This window comes from Varroa destructor, unplaced genomic scaffold (genome assembly GCF_002443255.2).
Source record: "Varroa destructor unplaced genomic scaffold, Vdes_3.0 BEIS01000004.1, whole genome shotgun sequence".
NCBI lineage: Eukaryota > Metazoa > Arthropoda > Arachnida > Mesostigmata > Varroidae > Varroa > Varroa destructor.
The window spans coordinates 42,750,868-42,767,012 of NW_019211457.1; the positions used below are offsets into that span (position 1 = coordinate 42,750,868).

The 16,145-nt window shown below is 46.3% G+C and overlaps 2 protein-coding genes across 15 annotated transcripts in view; one reads left to right on the forward strand and one right to left on the reverse strand.

Annotated features, from left to right (window-relative positions):
- The window catches only part of GlnRS (Glutaminyl-tRNA synthetase), a 93,970-nt gene that overhangs the window by 27,027 nt on the left and 50,798 nt on the right, over positions 1–16,145 (forward strand). The window lies entirely within an intron of this gene.
- Positions 1–16,145, reverse strand: part of LOC111249159 (uncharacterized) — a 72,650-nt gene that overhangs the window by 25,862 nt on the left and 30,643 nt on the right. For 11 of the 12 annotated variants that reach the window (XR_015327074.1, XR_015327072.1, XR_015327073.1 and 8 more), the window contains one exon: positions 5,983–6,141. Coding sequence is in view for 7 of the 12 variants with exons in the window: in XM_086988043.1 (XP_086844169.1) it covers positions 5,983–6,141 (159 nt within the window). In the remaining 5 variants the exon portion in view is untranslated. Of the gene's footprint in view, positions 1–5,003; positions 5,633–5,982; positions 6,142–16,145 lie in introns of those variants that run through there. The other variant, XM_086988044.1, reaches the window with a different exon arrangement.

Below are 16,145 nucleotides of genomic sequence, written 5' to 3' on the forward strand. Positions count from 1 at the left end.
GGGTAGCATGGCAGTACTTTCTGCCTGTATTCTTTCTAATAATAGTTCAGAGTAATAGAATTAATAAAGTGGCCAATGATATAGCGCCGTACGTGCACACTCCCGTGTTGAACGAGTGGAAAATACCGACCGACAAGTGGTTATAACTGGCGGATATGTTCTACGTGAAAAGCCGTAGATGGGCATGCGTTTGCCCGTGTGGCAGGAAGTAAGATTGGCGCTGGACCTCAACGCGTCTGCTTCCAATTTGATGCAATGGAAGTATAGGAAAGTCTACTTGAGCCCACCTGGCGTATTGAAACTGGCCTTGTTGTATTTCGTCTCGAAATAGAGCCACCGACGTTCTACTTCGATCATGGTTGTGATTCGTAAACACAGTTTGTTAGTGCATAGTCGTACTTGTTCTGTGCGTGCATTGGAAATCACGTTGTTTCCGGGAGTTTCTCCACTAGAAGCATAATGCGCCAGTGTTGTAACAGCATCTCGAGCGGAGGGAATGATGCAGAAAAAGGTTGGCCGGGCACAGGCGAACGGGTTGGTGGGCTACCAGAGTTGAACTTTGTGGCAGGCATCGCCTTGTGAAGTACGGCAATAGAGAATGCGGGAAAACGACATAACTAAAAGCGGTAGCTGCAGCAGTAACCGCCATTACAGATATGGCTGTGGTCTCAGAAAACAAAGAAAAAACCAAACCTTTGCTAGAGCCTTTTTGGGTTACGTTTGGGTTACTGAAGTGAAACACAACATCAGCTGCAATAGTTGAGTTAGCGTGCGCCAACGCGACTGGTGTAGCGGTCGTTCACCGTTGGTCACCACCGCCGCCGCCATGGTATCGCACTAACCACTTCAGTGGTTGACTAGGGCATGAGTATGGACGGCCATTGTTGCTAATACCTACAACGGCTCCAAGGTGTCTAGCCGTCCAGCGGCAGTGCTATGGATGGATGAAGGCGTTCTGTTGGATAGTTGGCTGGGCGAAATGGTGTTTGCTGCTGCGACGATCATCAAATCAACTAAGCGTGTCAGATAATTAGGCAATTGTATGGCGTGGGCATCATATTTGCTGCTGCCTGTCTCTTAAAAGGAAAATGAGCAGGATAATGAGCAGGAGCCAAAGAACGTAGTAGCGTTTGAATAGCTAGGGTCAATACATGCTGGAAGCTATAGTGTTCTAATTACATAGTATATGCAGTGTTTATTATTCTGTTACCCACAGGGTTTGAATAATAAAAGGATTACGCGCTAGTTATCCAGTGATTACGCGGTCGATAGCGTGATTGAGTCGTCATCGAACAAGCAGCGACTCACAGATAGAAATTGGATGATGGCCAAGGCAGAAATAGGGGCCACCGCACTCGCCCGATATAAATCTGTTTTCCACTTCGACATAAGGACATCGCAGCAGCAAAAACAGAGCAAACGGGCGTAGAAGCCGAAGAGTCACGGAGCAAAAGGAGGCTCACAGGGCTCGAGGATAACAAAAACGAATTCTGTTTGATTTCGCCAATAGTAGCAACACAAGTGGCGGTAGCATTAGCAGCGGCAGGGACCGTTGGTTCGGTCAGCCATTTTATCGTAGAGAGAAAACGGCTCTTCTTCTACCAGCTTTCATTGCTTGTATATATGGGGTCAGTCGGTCTGTGGCTCCCATGTGGCTGCAAGTGTCATACCGTCGCTGATTCTAGATGGAGGAGAGCCGACTTGACTCGGCTCGACTTGATCAATTCCGTTTTGCTCTTCTCTGTTCGGCAAGACCCTCAAATAAGCGGCAGTCCGTCGTGCACAGAGACGCCCTTGGGCCTAACCGAACAGGCCGAAAGGTGGGTGGCGGAATCTCTACCGGAAGACTGCTTCAACGCGCGTTATTCACACGGATTGCCTAGACTCTCCGGACACATGGTTTAGGGCCGGTACAGCGGTCGTAGTGGTAGTTGTAGTCGTAAGCAAGCAGGTTGCAAGCTGCCTTTATCAAGTCTCGCTAATCGGCTGCTTGCCCGCCCCTGCCTCTTTGTACCAACCGTCAGACGGGCCTCCTCCGCTTATCTCTCTGCTCGACTTGTTCCTCTGGCGACGCAAATGCAAGAAATCCCCTGAACAACGAGGCAACGAGAAATGGCTTGAAGGAACCGCGATGTGGGATGCCAATACATGCCAATAAGTCCGAGACAGTGGAGGCATCGGTATGGAATGGTGAGTGCCTCTTGACGCCCTATGGGACCAGGCTAAACGAGAGCGGATGGCTATGCGCTGCTCTGGGAGGAGAAAGGAAGGGGTAAACATGTGAAGAGGGCGTTGGGAAAATTACTAGTTTGAAATCTTCTTTTCTTTCTTATCTCGCCTTTCTCGTTCTTTGCTTTGTCTTCCTTTTTCTCACTTACAGGCGGCTTTTTCTCGAATCTCCTGGCTTCCCGTCCAGGTCGCTTTACTTACCCTCCGCAGACGTAGCCAGCTAATGCAACGCGACTCAGCTTACTCTTGGTGCTCCCGCCGACGGTAGCTGGTAATGGCTTACCTTCTATTCGCTGTACTTCTTATGAAGCTGCCGCTTGTATGCGGCCAAACTCGTCCTTCCCCTTCTCTCTGTCTTCAGAACCAACCCAGAAGGGCCAGCCAGCTGGGATTGGTCTCCGTTGGACGAAACTGTGCGGACCACTATACAGGACGTAACTGTGCGATGAAGAAGAAAAAGTTGGCTAAAGATATGCGGGGAGGGGGAGGGGGGAGGGAGTTCACGGCTCGTTCGCCCGGACGGAGCAAGAAGGAGGATCTAATTGCCACCAATGGTGAGCGTTCAAGCTGGTGCGGCTGCAGCGGTAGTAATATGCTTCTTTATCGTCCATTCAAGTAGCAGTAGCAAGGTACTTGCGTTCACCCTCCCTCGGCTTACGGACGTAGCTAGCCGAGGGAGGATGAAAGCAACGAAAAAAAACGGCTGAAATGCCGAGCCAACCAGGAGCGAGCATGTAGACGCCTCGGGCTTGAAACTGGGCCCTGGGTGGAAGGACACGGAAAGGAAGAACGCGACCCAGAAGTGCTGAACATGCGAGTGTGAATGCGGGCCTGTATGTATGCGAAAAGATGCCCAGGACGCCTCCAGTCTGTAGGAGGAGCAGCCTAGGCAACAGACATGCAGAAGTCAGCGGTGGTGCCGCCGCTGCTGCTTTTGCTGTTGCGACGGTATAAGAGCGGGCTCAAGCAATGTGATGTCTGCCTGTCCTGCAAGACAACCCCAAAAGAGCCTAGAGCCTTTCCCTCATGATCCATCGTTATGTCGATTCAGGGGTGAGGGGCGGTTGAGAGGATGCTAGAGGTAAGGAAGACCAGCCATTCTTTTTCTGTCTCTTCTATGTATTCAATCCCCAACGGCGTCTTTCGATTTAGCTCCTTTTCGTATTCTACTTTGCTCTTTTTGCAGTCGTCCTTGCATCCTGCCTCATTTGGGTGTGGTTTAGCCGTTACAATACAGGACTAGAAGGTAGCCTGAACAGCCTTGCATGCAGCTTTCGTGCAAGCTATAACGCCTGCATGCTTACTCCCTGGGGAACACGTAAAGACTAGATGGTCGTTGTTTGGCCGGTTGAATGTGTAAACACTTAGGAGTTTTCCAGAATTGATTTGATCATCTTCAAGTAACTAGAAACGGGAATTCGAGATGAGTCTCTAGCCAGCCAGAGTGTTTAGCGAATCTGCTAAAGGTTTAATCTAGTTGATAATAGTGGCTGATACCGGTTTTTTACTTTTAACATTGGGTAGGTCAAAGTGTAGTTTACGCAAGGGACAGAATCACATCTTCGAGTTTTTTGCAACCTTTTGTGTTACGGCAGAATGGGCGGGTGGCGGAACTTCACATTGTCACACATATGTACGCGATACGTACATATGTAGTAGTTCGACAATTGGCGCATGCACAGTATAACACTACACTAACCTGGAATTTTTCTGGGTAGATGGCGACTCGAAAAAGAAAAAGGTATAACGGCCATCTCTCCGTTCAGTGGATTACAGCTGAGTGGCCCTGAGAAAGAGGCCACATCAGGCAATTGCGGCAACGCAATTAGGTTTTTACTGTTATTTTGAGAGCTCATAGAGGGAGCCGATGGTATCTGTAGCAAATCTACGCTGAGTCCAGCGGCGTTGTAATAGCCAGCAAACATAAGGATTAAGCGACTGCAACGAAGTGAGCGAGCAGTCCGCTACAGCAAACGGGCCTTGTACATGGCCTAAGTGAGTTAGCTCTAGCGCCCTTGAATCGATGGTTGAACTCAACGCAAATTAATGTATGTGACCACGTAGTTGAACGCTAACCAGATCCGTCGATGATAAAAGCTTGCACTTGACCATCGGATGCTGCCAAGGTGGTCACGGAGTGCAATCGCAAGTACATCGTGTGTGTATTGCTCCTAGATTTGGTGATACATAGCTTAATTTTCAGAAAAGCAAGCAAGAGTGGTACTTATGCAAGCTCAGTGTTCGTATAAAGAGAGATGGTCAGGTAGCGTAATATTGTATGCGCCGCAACGACAGGAACGGACAATTTTCGGATTTATTGAGCCCGTTACGATATTATTAAATCGAAGTTATTATTCTTAGTGTCGTTGTCGTGAGCTCGCGCGGGCCACCGTACTGCGTTCACAAAACAATGGCATAAAGAGTCTAACAGTTGGCGGCTTGGAACACCTGCGCAAGATTGTATGAGTTGTTAACGAACGTTCCACAATACTATTGATAGAACTTTATAACAATGCATTTGTTGGAAGGACCAAGAGAATTTCTAAAAATTTTTGTTTTGTTATCCAAATATTGGTCACGACGCTATTATTTTTCTTGTCTAAATTTTGGCTACGTTTAGCCACCGAAAGATAGTGCTAACCTCAAAGATCTGCAATCGTTGACAATACGTGGCGCAAGACCGCCGTAGTATTGAACGGCCATTTTGATACTGCACAATTTTCGAAAGTTTAATACTTCAAGTAAGTCTCATGTCACGAGAAAACACAAGCATGTATGAACTTCACAACGTTGCTAGTTGCCACATACATTCGCATAAGTTTTATTACCTCATTTAGTGTGACGTATAACTATATATGCATACGATTGCTGGACAATTATATTGAATGAACATCTCTTAGTCACTAAATGAACACTGCCCTGCGTGCCCCAGCATGTTAATTAAGTCAAGTAGTTACTCGGAGCTGCTGAATTAAGGAAGAGACAGTGGGGGAACTTGCGCATGTCAAAATGTGTGACCAAGAAAAATAGAGCGACTGGGTCTGTCTTCCCGGTCTAAAGTACAGACGAAATATTGGAGGGAAGTCAGCGGGGGTCTGTGGCTGCTTCGCACGTCTAACAAAGAAAGGCCGTAAATCAGTTACTAGAAGAGTTGAGCCCTCATGGCTAGATATATTACGTGCAGCTATTGAATCGTCTCGTTGCTAAAGGGGCCATCTAAATCATTATTCTTATGAACCGGAAATTGTACGGAGAGGCGGACGGGCCTGGGTAGACATGCCAACAAAGCTCAGTTGCAAGACATCAAAGACTCCGGGTTCAGCTACGGCCGATATCCAAAACCAACGATGTTGTTTAGCTGTCAGTTGTAGAATTTATCATTCCTAAGAATGAACAGATAGTCCTGTGGAAGCCGCAGCAGTAACAATGTGTAATGCCGATACTGGGGTGCTATAAGCGGAATTCCATTTTCAACTCGTACAACCAAAGAAGAAACATCGACGTATGACGTCTATTATTACGAAGCTAAGATTATTATTATCAATTAAATTAGATAATTGCCATTCTACGATGGCTACGAAGCAAGGGAGATAGGACGCGTAAACATCACCGCGAAAAACGTTCCCCCTTCCAACTATGACGGCGACAATCATTACTAGAAAAAAATGTGCCATAGCATTGCGTAAGAGGCGCGATGTGATGGCCAAATGAGGCGACTAACATTAGCCTTCTATCAGTTGAAGCCATACTTACGAGAATAAAGGCGACACCGATAAGAAGAGCTTTATGAGTTGCTGGAATATCCTCGGGAAAGGCGACTCCGAAGTTGTCCGATGTGGCCAATAGCTCCTTGGGTAGGTTATCCCATTCTTTACTAACCCGTCCCACTTCCATACCAGTTGGGTCCGTTATCTGAAAGAAATCGTTGTCGCAAACTTAAATGAATGCTTCAATTAACTGGCTAAACAAAAAACATATCCTATCAGAATTTGAGCACGGCTGTTAGCAAGATAACTTGTCTCCAATAAGTTAACTTAGCACATCAATACATACGTAATTCTTTCTATCCCTGGGTTCCTACGCGTCTACAATATACTTATTAGTATTAGTTGATTGTACGCGTCTTTCATATATCTAGATTGTTTATATTCGGCGCAGTTTAATACAATAAAATTGTTAAAGCTACCGTTCTCGACAGCAGCACACGAACCGAGTGTAAATCTGCACTCTCTATATATACACTGTTTTCTGCTGAAGGTCTTATACCTGTTTTGCAAGTTGTAAGACGTGTGCGAATGAAAAAACTAAAAGGTAGGAGTTTTTTTACATACAATTTCGTTTTTTTGTATGCTACTCTTCTTCGCCTAAATTATATTGTCTACATGTTTATAATGGAAATAGAGAAACACGTAGTTGGAGACCCGTCTTACTAGATCGTACCATGAAAGCTGAGGATTTGTGTGGCCGAAGTTGCGGCTGATTGTAAATTTCCTATTTCGCTGGTCTATCCTACTGTTGTTGCTCGAGGTCCGAAATTTGAATGGCTGTCTGCGAAGCGGGAATCTTAAATCGAGGAGTAGCACAACATCGTTCATACAGTGCTTCATTCATACAGTGTCGAGGAAGTTATCGTGTGGAGAAGATCGTTGAAGAAGCCTTCGATCGAATGTGTATCTTGCCACTTTTAGACTTGACTCCTGTTGGAGGACGGCGACAGCAGCCGAAGCTCAGAGTAAGCAAGGCTTCTAAAAAACAAATACCTCCTTTGCGTCGAATAAGCAAATGGGAAGAGCAAAAGGTTAGGCAATAGGTTGAACTTGTAACGAAATTCTCCCGGCCATCGACGCAATTGCGAACAGGAACAAAGTACCGGACCCGATGGATTTTAGTTAAGATCGATTCATTGTTAACGTGCTGCTGTTGCTACCGGTCCTGCTCCGCATGACTGGGTTGTCAGAAAGAAAGCTAGGCGCAGAATTTTCTGATGGACCCCGACACAAAGGAAAGCGGTGCACAGGTCTGGCGCGTTTTATAATATGCGCGTATGGACCCTGCTACCAGCAAATGAGCTAATAATTATTTCTCCTTCTCCTTCATTAGAGAGTCGGATTCAAGGACGCAATTTTTTCTATTTATTAAGTCCGTGGCAGGAACATTTCCCATACGAATCACTTGCAAAACATAAAATAGAGAAGTTTAGTTTGTCGACAGGCTCCCGGCACAATGCAATTGATATTATAAATCGGATACACAGCTGTAAAAAGTTCCATGAGGCCGAAGCAGAGAATATGAATCGATTAGTTTTTCCGACTCCAGCTCCTAGCATGTCTGTTGCAGTTCGGCAACGTGTCACAGCTTTTCGTGGAGACAGTGAGGCGGACGTTTATTTCCTTTATATAGGTTCCGAGCGTTGTCATTCCAATTGCCGACACCAGCAGCGGTAACGATGACGCGTCTACCGAGTCAAGGGAAGCCGCTATTATCTGAGCGACAAATAGAGGAAACGATGCCAGCAGATGCGAATAGACATAGAAAGGCCAAGAGTGAGGTAGAAACAGAGAGGAGGAGCTGGCAAGAATGGGAACGAGACAGAAAGCGAGGAGCGAGGAGTAGCTGTTGGCTCAAAAGCTGCTGCTGATGCTAGAGGCAGTGGTGAGGTAGTCAATTGCGGCTATGCGGGCTGGCCAAACCGTCGGTGAAGCTGTAGAACGAAAGAATCGGCGCCATCTGTGGATCGCGAAGGAAGCACGAACGAATGACGCTCGATATGAGAAGGCACAAGAGGATGGGATGGGCTGTATACTCATAGACGTTTTCGTTGCATGGTTGGCTGGCAACAAAGATGAGCGTCTACGACGCACTCGTTCCATATTCACTCGAAAAGCTCTATCGTCGGAAGGCATTTGGGTGCTATCTTGCCAGAAGCTCAGCAGTAATGGCGGTGGGCGCAAGGCAACAACTGCAGAAGGAATGGAAATCTTCGCACAGTGGCGTTGAGCACGCGCTAACAAGTATTGACGAGAACCGCCGTCCTCCACTCAACTGTCTTCACCCAGTTAGTGCCCTACTCCCCTGGGCCCATTTTGAGAAGCTTTTCGGAAAGTGACACCGGCGAGCTACTGGCTACCAAACGAAGTCTTCCTCGAAGAAAAGGGAAGAGCGTTCTAGTCTCACAAAATCTGTGAGGTGTCACTGCTTCCTCATAAAAGACATGACGAGTAAACCGCGGCGGGGATAATGGTTGATTTAACCTACTTAGATTTGCACGGCTTTGCCAGAATCATATCTATTCGATGTTGATGGAACCGATCTACCCGCTCCTGTGATTGATGGTTAGATGGTGTGCACAGTTCAAACGTCTGCGTTTAAATATTCATACTAGCGCAAATAATAGGGTAGTCTTACGGAATATTGCGCACGCGGTCGATCAACTAATAGGTGGTATACAGCGTCGGATGGCATACTGGGTCGCATCATATAATATATATATAACGAAGCAGCGGCCTTCTAACCAGTTCTGTGCGTCGTGACAAAGTGTACGGTAGGTATTTCCCGACAGGAAAGGACGGTGAAGGAGCTAGAAAAGGCCAACACCGCGGGGACTTTGAACGGCAGTTGACGGATATAGGCGGAGTAGCTAAAGACACAAGCCGTCTACTACCACCTACGAGAAATTCCCCCCTCTACACTTGCCCCGGCCGTCTAGAAGTGAATGTTGATGAGTGGCAACCGCTCAGTCGACTTAACTTCGTCTGCCGTATCTCTGTTCCCATTATACATCCCTGTCTATATTTGTGCGCGTGTGTTTCCGTCTCATTCGGCGTTTAGACGAACCAAATGTCCGGTTCAAGAGAAGGCGGCGCCTTGGTGGAAAAAGAAAGGTAAAGCCTGACGAGCAGACGGATTTCCGGCATTGCCCTCTTACTAAGCTCGTACTATTATTACTGCCAGTGCTTGACTTGGCTTAGCTGACTGTTCAAAGTAAGTTTCTATAGGTTGTTCATAGAACAAACTGGGTGCAGTCATTGCTTCCCTGTTGCAAGAGAAGACAAGGGAGCCATCTTACAGTAGCTTCAGGTCCAAGGCCCAAGTAAGAGCAAACAATTCCCCCATCGTTTACTACGTTACCTATGGAGAAGAGAGGACATGAGGGAATAGTAGCATGGGGACATGGTTGACTAGCTGCCTGGCTCAATAGCAGCATGTGCTATTGAAGCTTCTAGAAGAGAACAAATGTATTCTGAGAATGGAACGTTGGATACCAAAAGCCGTTAATCAATGGGGGATGCTCGTGCAGGTAACTTCTGGCATTGCTCTACCGCTGCCAGTGAAGCAGCTTCGGTAAGGGAAAGGAACTCAGAAAGGAACTGTCAGGCTGCACGGCTGCAGTGGTTGAAGACGGAGTCAGATTCTTGGATTCAGGACATTAAAAGAAAAGGAAGAGCGCATATAGACGTGATAGGGCAGCACAGCCATTTTCTTCTGTTTGGTCTACCGTCGCCGACCGATGCTCCTAGAAAGGCGCTGGTGGAGCCTTCTTTCTGCCTGAGGCTACTGTGTATTTTCCTTCTATCAGTTCGTGTTAATGCTTTGGAAAGGAAAGAAAAAAAACTGTAGCGTTTTGACGTACCGTGCGCCCCATTCTTATTTTGTCCTGCGTGTCGGAATCGGGATAGCGAAAATAAGCAAACGCCTTTCACTCGATGTGTGCCACTCCTGCTAACCATAGTGGTAATGTATCGACTTCATCGTTGAGTCGTCTTTTTTCTGCTTTTCTTTGTTGGTAACGCGTTGAATAGATGAAGCCTCTTTCTCGATCCGAAATGTATACGCTTAACGTATAGAAACATCAGTACCCGCTTAGATTGGGACGCCTGGTGTCACATTTGGCAGAGACACGCAAATTCATTGATCTATACGAGAGACATTGACATTAGCGACTTCGCTCCTTAGCGTAGCTGAAGTAGTCGTATTATTAGTGTCACTTAGGCGTCCAAAACTGTCGACGTGCTATGGGCTAGCTGCTATGTCCATTGAAAACGAACACTCTTACTCGCTATAGTCTTCTTTAGAATGCGGTCCGAAGCGGTATTATCAGTTTTTTTCATTTCTTCTTGGGAACACGAAAATTCGAACTCTAAAGCGAGAAGAATTATGAAGAAACCCAGTCTTACGAAGGACATCATCAGTAACAACAGTAGCAAACCGGGGGGTTGCTCTGGTACATGCGTTACATTTTGCGACGGCGATCGTATCACGCGCATATGACACTGAAAGGGCAATTAACTCTGGTTGGTGAGAGGCACTAAGAGGAATACTGAATTTTCGACATGACACGCACGCCTGGCCTCTTCCCCTCCCGTCTTTAGGACTGTGGCCAAGTTCTAGCTATTGTTGTCTGTTTAGTGGCCAAGCCATTCGATCAGGCCGACGGCTCACCCTTTAGCCATAAATGGCTATTCGCCGTGGACGATATCGCTTGCCAACAGTGGAGACACAGTAGAGACAGTGCCCACCAGTCGCAACCACAAGCGGTAACCGCCAACTGCATCAAAGGAGCAACAACGAGTCCTTATTGGATTGGCCTGGTGGAGTTAGGGTGGTTGACGGGGTCGACTTGACGCAGCCATACCGATGGTGGCGATAATTGAGGCGAGCCAATGTCGATTGCCGGTATAAACCATCGTATCTTGAGTAACCATCGTATCTTGAGTACGTACGTTCTTAAGTCTCCTACGCCGTCGTCTCCGCTAAGCCAGCCCTGCTGCCAGCAGTGTCGGAGGCTGTATTTCTCTGCATAGGAAAGACAGTAGACAACCTGCTGGATAGAACTCCGTCATCTCCTTTATTAATATACTTTAACAGAGGGAATAATACCAGATGTATGGTTATATCCAGTTTCAGTGGATCCACTATTGCTGACTTGACAACCTATTACTTGTATCCGTGTCCGACACGTGTGTCCTCCGGGTTGCATGCCTACAGCTTCAGGAGACCTAAATATTAGGTACTTTTCTAGCGATATCTTATTTACCGTGATTACTTGTTCAGTAGAATCGGCAGATCGGTCGATTATAGCTAGGCTTTTTATTAACGAACAAGCAGAGCAGGAATACCGTTCAGGCGTGCTAGGTAAGGTAAAGAAATGGGACTGTTACCTGACTGGCTATAGCGCTGTACGAACATTGCGGAGAGCCTCTCGGTTGACCGCTGTTGAGAAAACTTCGATACATCGCATTACGGCCTGAAACCAAAATGCCTTCACAGGCAATCTTGGTTTGCCTGGAATCTTTCTGCCTGTCTGGTTGTTTCGGGGACATTTTTCCGACAGTTCTTCATTTTCCGAGATAGAAAGAAAACACCATAGAGACTAAGAATAGGGAAAAATGCCGAAAAGACGATCGAGTCAGTCGGTTAGGCCATCCACCAACTGTGCCTAGTCTAGCTCAGGCGGACAGAGAGGGTAGAGGACAGCCAGTGGCAGTGCTCTCCACTGTTCAGCTGTGAGAGATAGCGGCAGCGCTTCCTAAAAAAAGCATAGAAGGTGATTGCCAATCAATACGGTCTTTCGAAGCTATCCACCCACCATACAACCCATGCCGCGGCTTTCTACCGAAAATACCTAAAGACTCAGGTTCCAGGTGTCCTTTTGTACTTTGACATATCCCTGCTTATCATCCTTCAGAATTCCCAAACACTCCGTATCTTCTACAATCCGCGGTCTCCACCCTCCAGCTAGCCAGAGTGTCTCTTCCACTTGTACTCCCACTCCAGCCCGGTATTTTTGCCCTTGAGTAGGACGACGAGTCATGGTCCGTCCGTCCGTCCGCAACTATCGCTGCTGTTTCCGCTTTAGATTCATTGGGCTGCCTAAAAACGGTCTCGTCCTTCCCCTCTCTTCTTGCTACCTCTTCATTGGCTAGTCAAGCTAGGAAACCATAGCAGCAACGCTAGCAGGGACTGCTCGTTTCTTTTTGGAAAAGCACTGGACGCAAAATGTTGAGATATTACGTGAGCGGGCTAGCAGACATCAGCCGCCGGATGCTTCTAGTGCTCCGAGTCGTTGCATCGCACACCCGAACAATATCCGACCAAGAGTCCAATCAAATGAGACGGTATTTTTCAAATGTCGCCTGACACCGGGGGCGCCTACGATGCGATCGGCTGACTGACTGACTGGCCGGCCGGCTTCTCCAACGAAGATAATGCTGGCAGCGAAACCAAACAGGAAACGAGAGTCATAGGTTTACCACAGCAGAGTGGTTGCCACTGAAAAAGCGGCAAATAAGTCTAGCGACCTGTGACCGCAAGGCCTTTTTTGGTCCTCTGTCCGTTTATTCTCTTCGCTACATTGGACGTTTCAAAGAAAGTTGCCTCAGCCAGCCAGCTATCCAAAAAGCTTCTTCGGTCGACTCAGATCAGAAGGGACAACTCCGATCGGCCTTGTCAAACTGCCCATTGAACAATTCGGCAGCGCCTGTACCTGACAATGACGGTACCTGCCGTTATTAGCTGGTGCTGCTTGGTCCGCTTGGTGGCCGATTGCCGGATTGATCCATACATGGCAACGGTAATCAACGTTGTTTGCCGTTCGCCGGACAATGTTCGTGACAAGAAGGGCGCCGGTCAATCGGTGTGAGAGAATGTGCTAGGTCTACATTGTTTTTGGACGTTCATGCCTTCCTTCGCTTACGCATTTCTAATCGTCGATTTTATCGATTACAGCGTAGGACCGTATTCCAGATCGGCTTCCACAATTGTACCTTTATATAATAGGTTCTCACATCATAGAGGACTACCGACAATTTCGAGAAACCTTTTACTGGATCGATGACAAATCTGCGCCACGTATTCGTATAAAATGGAAAAAAGTTAGGATGTCTAGCTGTTAGGTTGTATATATATATGGTAATTTTTAAAGTAAATATTTTTTTTTATATTTGCAACCATATATTTGCAATTTATTATATGCTACCACAGGATGAACCATGCGATATACTGTATCTCGACAAATGGTCGCTACTTAGAATTCTAAAGAAAAGCTTTATTTTATGCTGTTTTAGACGTATGGGTGTAAGTCATGTAGACTCGCTCTATTTATGCGTTATAAGACGTTACGTCCCTCGACCGTAGAGCAGTGAAAAGGTGCGAATTCTTTACCGAACGAACGCTACCGTTTCCGTAATAAATCGCTGAAAATTTAATGTGGGGCCACAGGGGACAAAAAATGTAAAGCTGGGCTTGAAGACCAGGAAGCTGTAGCAATCGCAGCAGTAATACTTTCATAAACCAGTATCCGAAAGGCGACATAAGCCTCTGTGTTGCACCGTGCCAGATCTGCTAATCGCTGAAGTGACGCATGGTGTGACGCATCTTGTTATGTTTCCATAATGTTAACTATTCTATTGTGTACTATACAGTCAGTACCCGCCACCCAGAACATTTGAATTTCGGCAGTATAATATTTTAAGTGATAATGTGTCCTGATGTAGTTCTGCTCGTGGTAGAAGTCTGTTCTGGTTTGACAACTGGAAACTCGAGTGGAATTATCAGTTACTCATTTTGATGAGATCGTACAAAGGGAGGGCGGCGGAGACAAAGGGGTTGAGAGAACTCGGAGAGTCTGACGGTAAAATGACGTCGGTAGACGTCGTAAGTGGAATATTTCCACGACGTAGAACGACGTCAGTCATTATATTTATGGTGGCCTGTGCTGCTCCCTTGCTATATTGTATGTACATCAAGTGGTCAAGTCTCAGTCTAAGGGAGCCAGGGCTAAAGAGAATATATACAGCACATGAAAACGACCGTTACAAAGAGAAGAACGCCATACATTAAGGCGAAAACAGCACCGTATGCGGACTAATTGGCCCGGCTGGGGTGGATATGGTTGCATTTATAGTTTTATCTGTCACTGTTCTTCTATGTCTTTTTAGTTTTGACTTTATAAATAGAATAAAGACGTGCAGACCTAAAAGAACTTTGCCGCTCTGGTTGAGAAAAAATGGTCCGAAATGTGTCTGCTGGCAATGGCTATGGTTAATTGGAGCAACTTACATATTGTGTATCATGCGTTCTTTGCGTGTTCAAGGAACCCTTATCGACTGTATAGGACGGTTCTCTCTACGTAGTACACTATCAATAATTGGCTTGAACCGGACAGAATTAAAAGCATCACGATAATAACAAATAAGCTTCATCAAACTCCGCGTTTCTGTCATACTGTGCCGTTAATTCTGTTCTTACACGATCTGCTTTTCATTTGTCGTCCAATGTATAGCCCTACAAGAGTGCAGCAGATGTAGTAAATGGATCCGAACTTATCATTCTTACTCTGCCACATTGCCGCAACTCGTCACATTGTAGAAGACGGCGGTCAGAAAGAAAAACAAGTAAATTGTCGAAACGGCTATAAGTTAACGTATATGGAGAAGGTTAAAAAAATGGGGTAGCCTTCCCTATACCCCAGCGGCTTCTATCCGGCGATCTGTCTGTCCACGACAGCAGGCGGACTCCTGGGCCGAATTCCACCACCTTCAGATATGCAACGCCTTTCTTTGTTAGCGTTGTGTCCACTGAGAAAATGATCGATGCTGTTTCTACTTCTGTTGCTGTATCTGATGTCCTTTTCGAGTCAACAGAAATATCCCTTGGAAAGGGATTCGGAGAGATACAGGGGCGACCTTCGTTCTTCATTAGGTTCCTCAGTCCAGGAATGGCCGCTCTTTTTCATTGAAGTGCGGCGGCACTTCTTCGCCTTCGTCGTTTTGCCACCTTCTTTTCGCTTACCATTATCGTAATCATCAGGGACATTAGTATCGCTGTGTGTTTCCTTTTTTCTCGTTTTTTTCTGTTCAGTCGCTCCCATTTTCCACTTCCGCTTATTCTCGCTGTCACATGCTTTTCCTACCTTCGGCTTTTATACGACAAAGCGCGTTTGCTATAGTGACACTACGATTCCTTTTTGGCCTTTTCCAAAATAGAGGTTCCCGGCCAGCGTTTTTTACCACATTGAACGAAGTTTATAAGCCATGGGCTTGAAACCCGACGTAGTTTTCATATTAGCTAAAAAGCAGAGGCAAGGTTATCGAAACCAGGACTAGTGGCAGGCACAAGATTTTCGTCAAGTACCGAAGGAAATTATCGCGGCAGCCAAAACTAATAATTTTTACCGTCGAAGGACTGCTCCCCTACATTTAAATTTTAGGGGGTGAAAATAGGGGCGATTAACGGTGAGAACTACACGGATAGAAGTGGTATACATGAACTTGAAGGTCATAAGATACTTACATCAATCGACAACTGAAGAAATATCAGTAGCGTAGAGTAAATGTGTCTTGTCGACGTTGCTTGTTTATGATGGCATCAAAAAAAGCCGACCGAGCCGTCAGAATTTGGCGGCCAGAACGGCTACCAAAACGGTCAAATGTGGCGCCACCGAAAAGGAGGCCAGAGAAGGGAAAAGATTCATAAATGGTACAGGAAAAGCACCTGTTTACCCTTTTTTCCGTCTGTCGTTTTTGATCAGGAGGAGTCAGATCAGAAGGCTGTTGTTTTAAACTCATTTCGTCCAATTCCGCTAGACCTATCCTTGCTCATTCCATCTCCATCAACGCGCCATCCATTTTACAAGATAGCAAAAGCTATTATTAGCCCATCAACACACCGCCTTCACCTACCAGCGCCATCAGAAGTGTTATATCTGCCTCCATTCCTCGGATCATCATCGAATTTTCTCCAGGATCGTACTAAGGAGAGCTACAACGCAACATATGTCCAGTAGGACGATGGCGAAGGAAACCTCATGGACGTTGAGCTTTTCTGTTACGAATCAGTGCTAACGAATCTGGCATGAATAGCTCGCATTGTTCCAACGTTTCCTAGCTGATTTACATGTTGGAACCTACCAGTTGGGT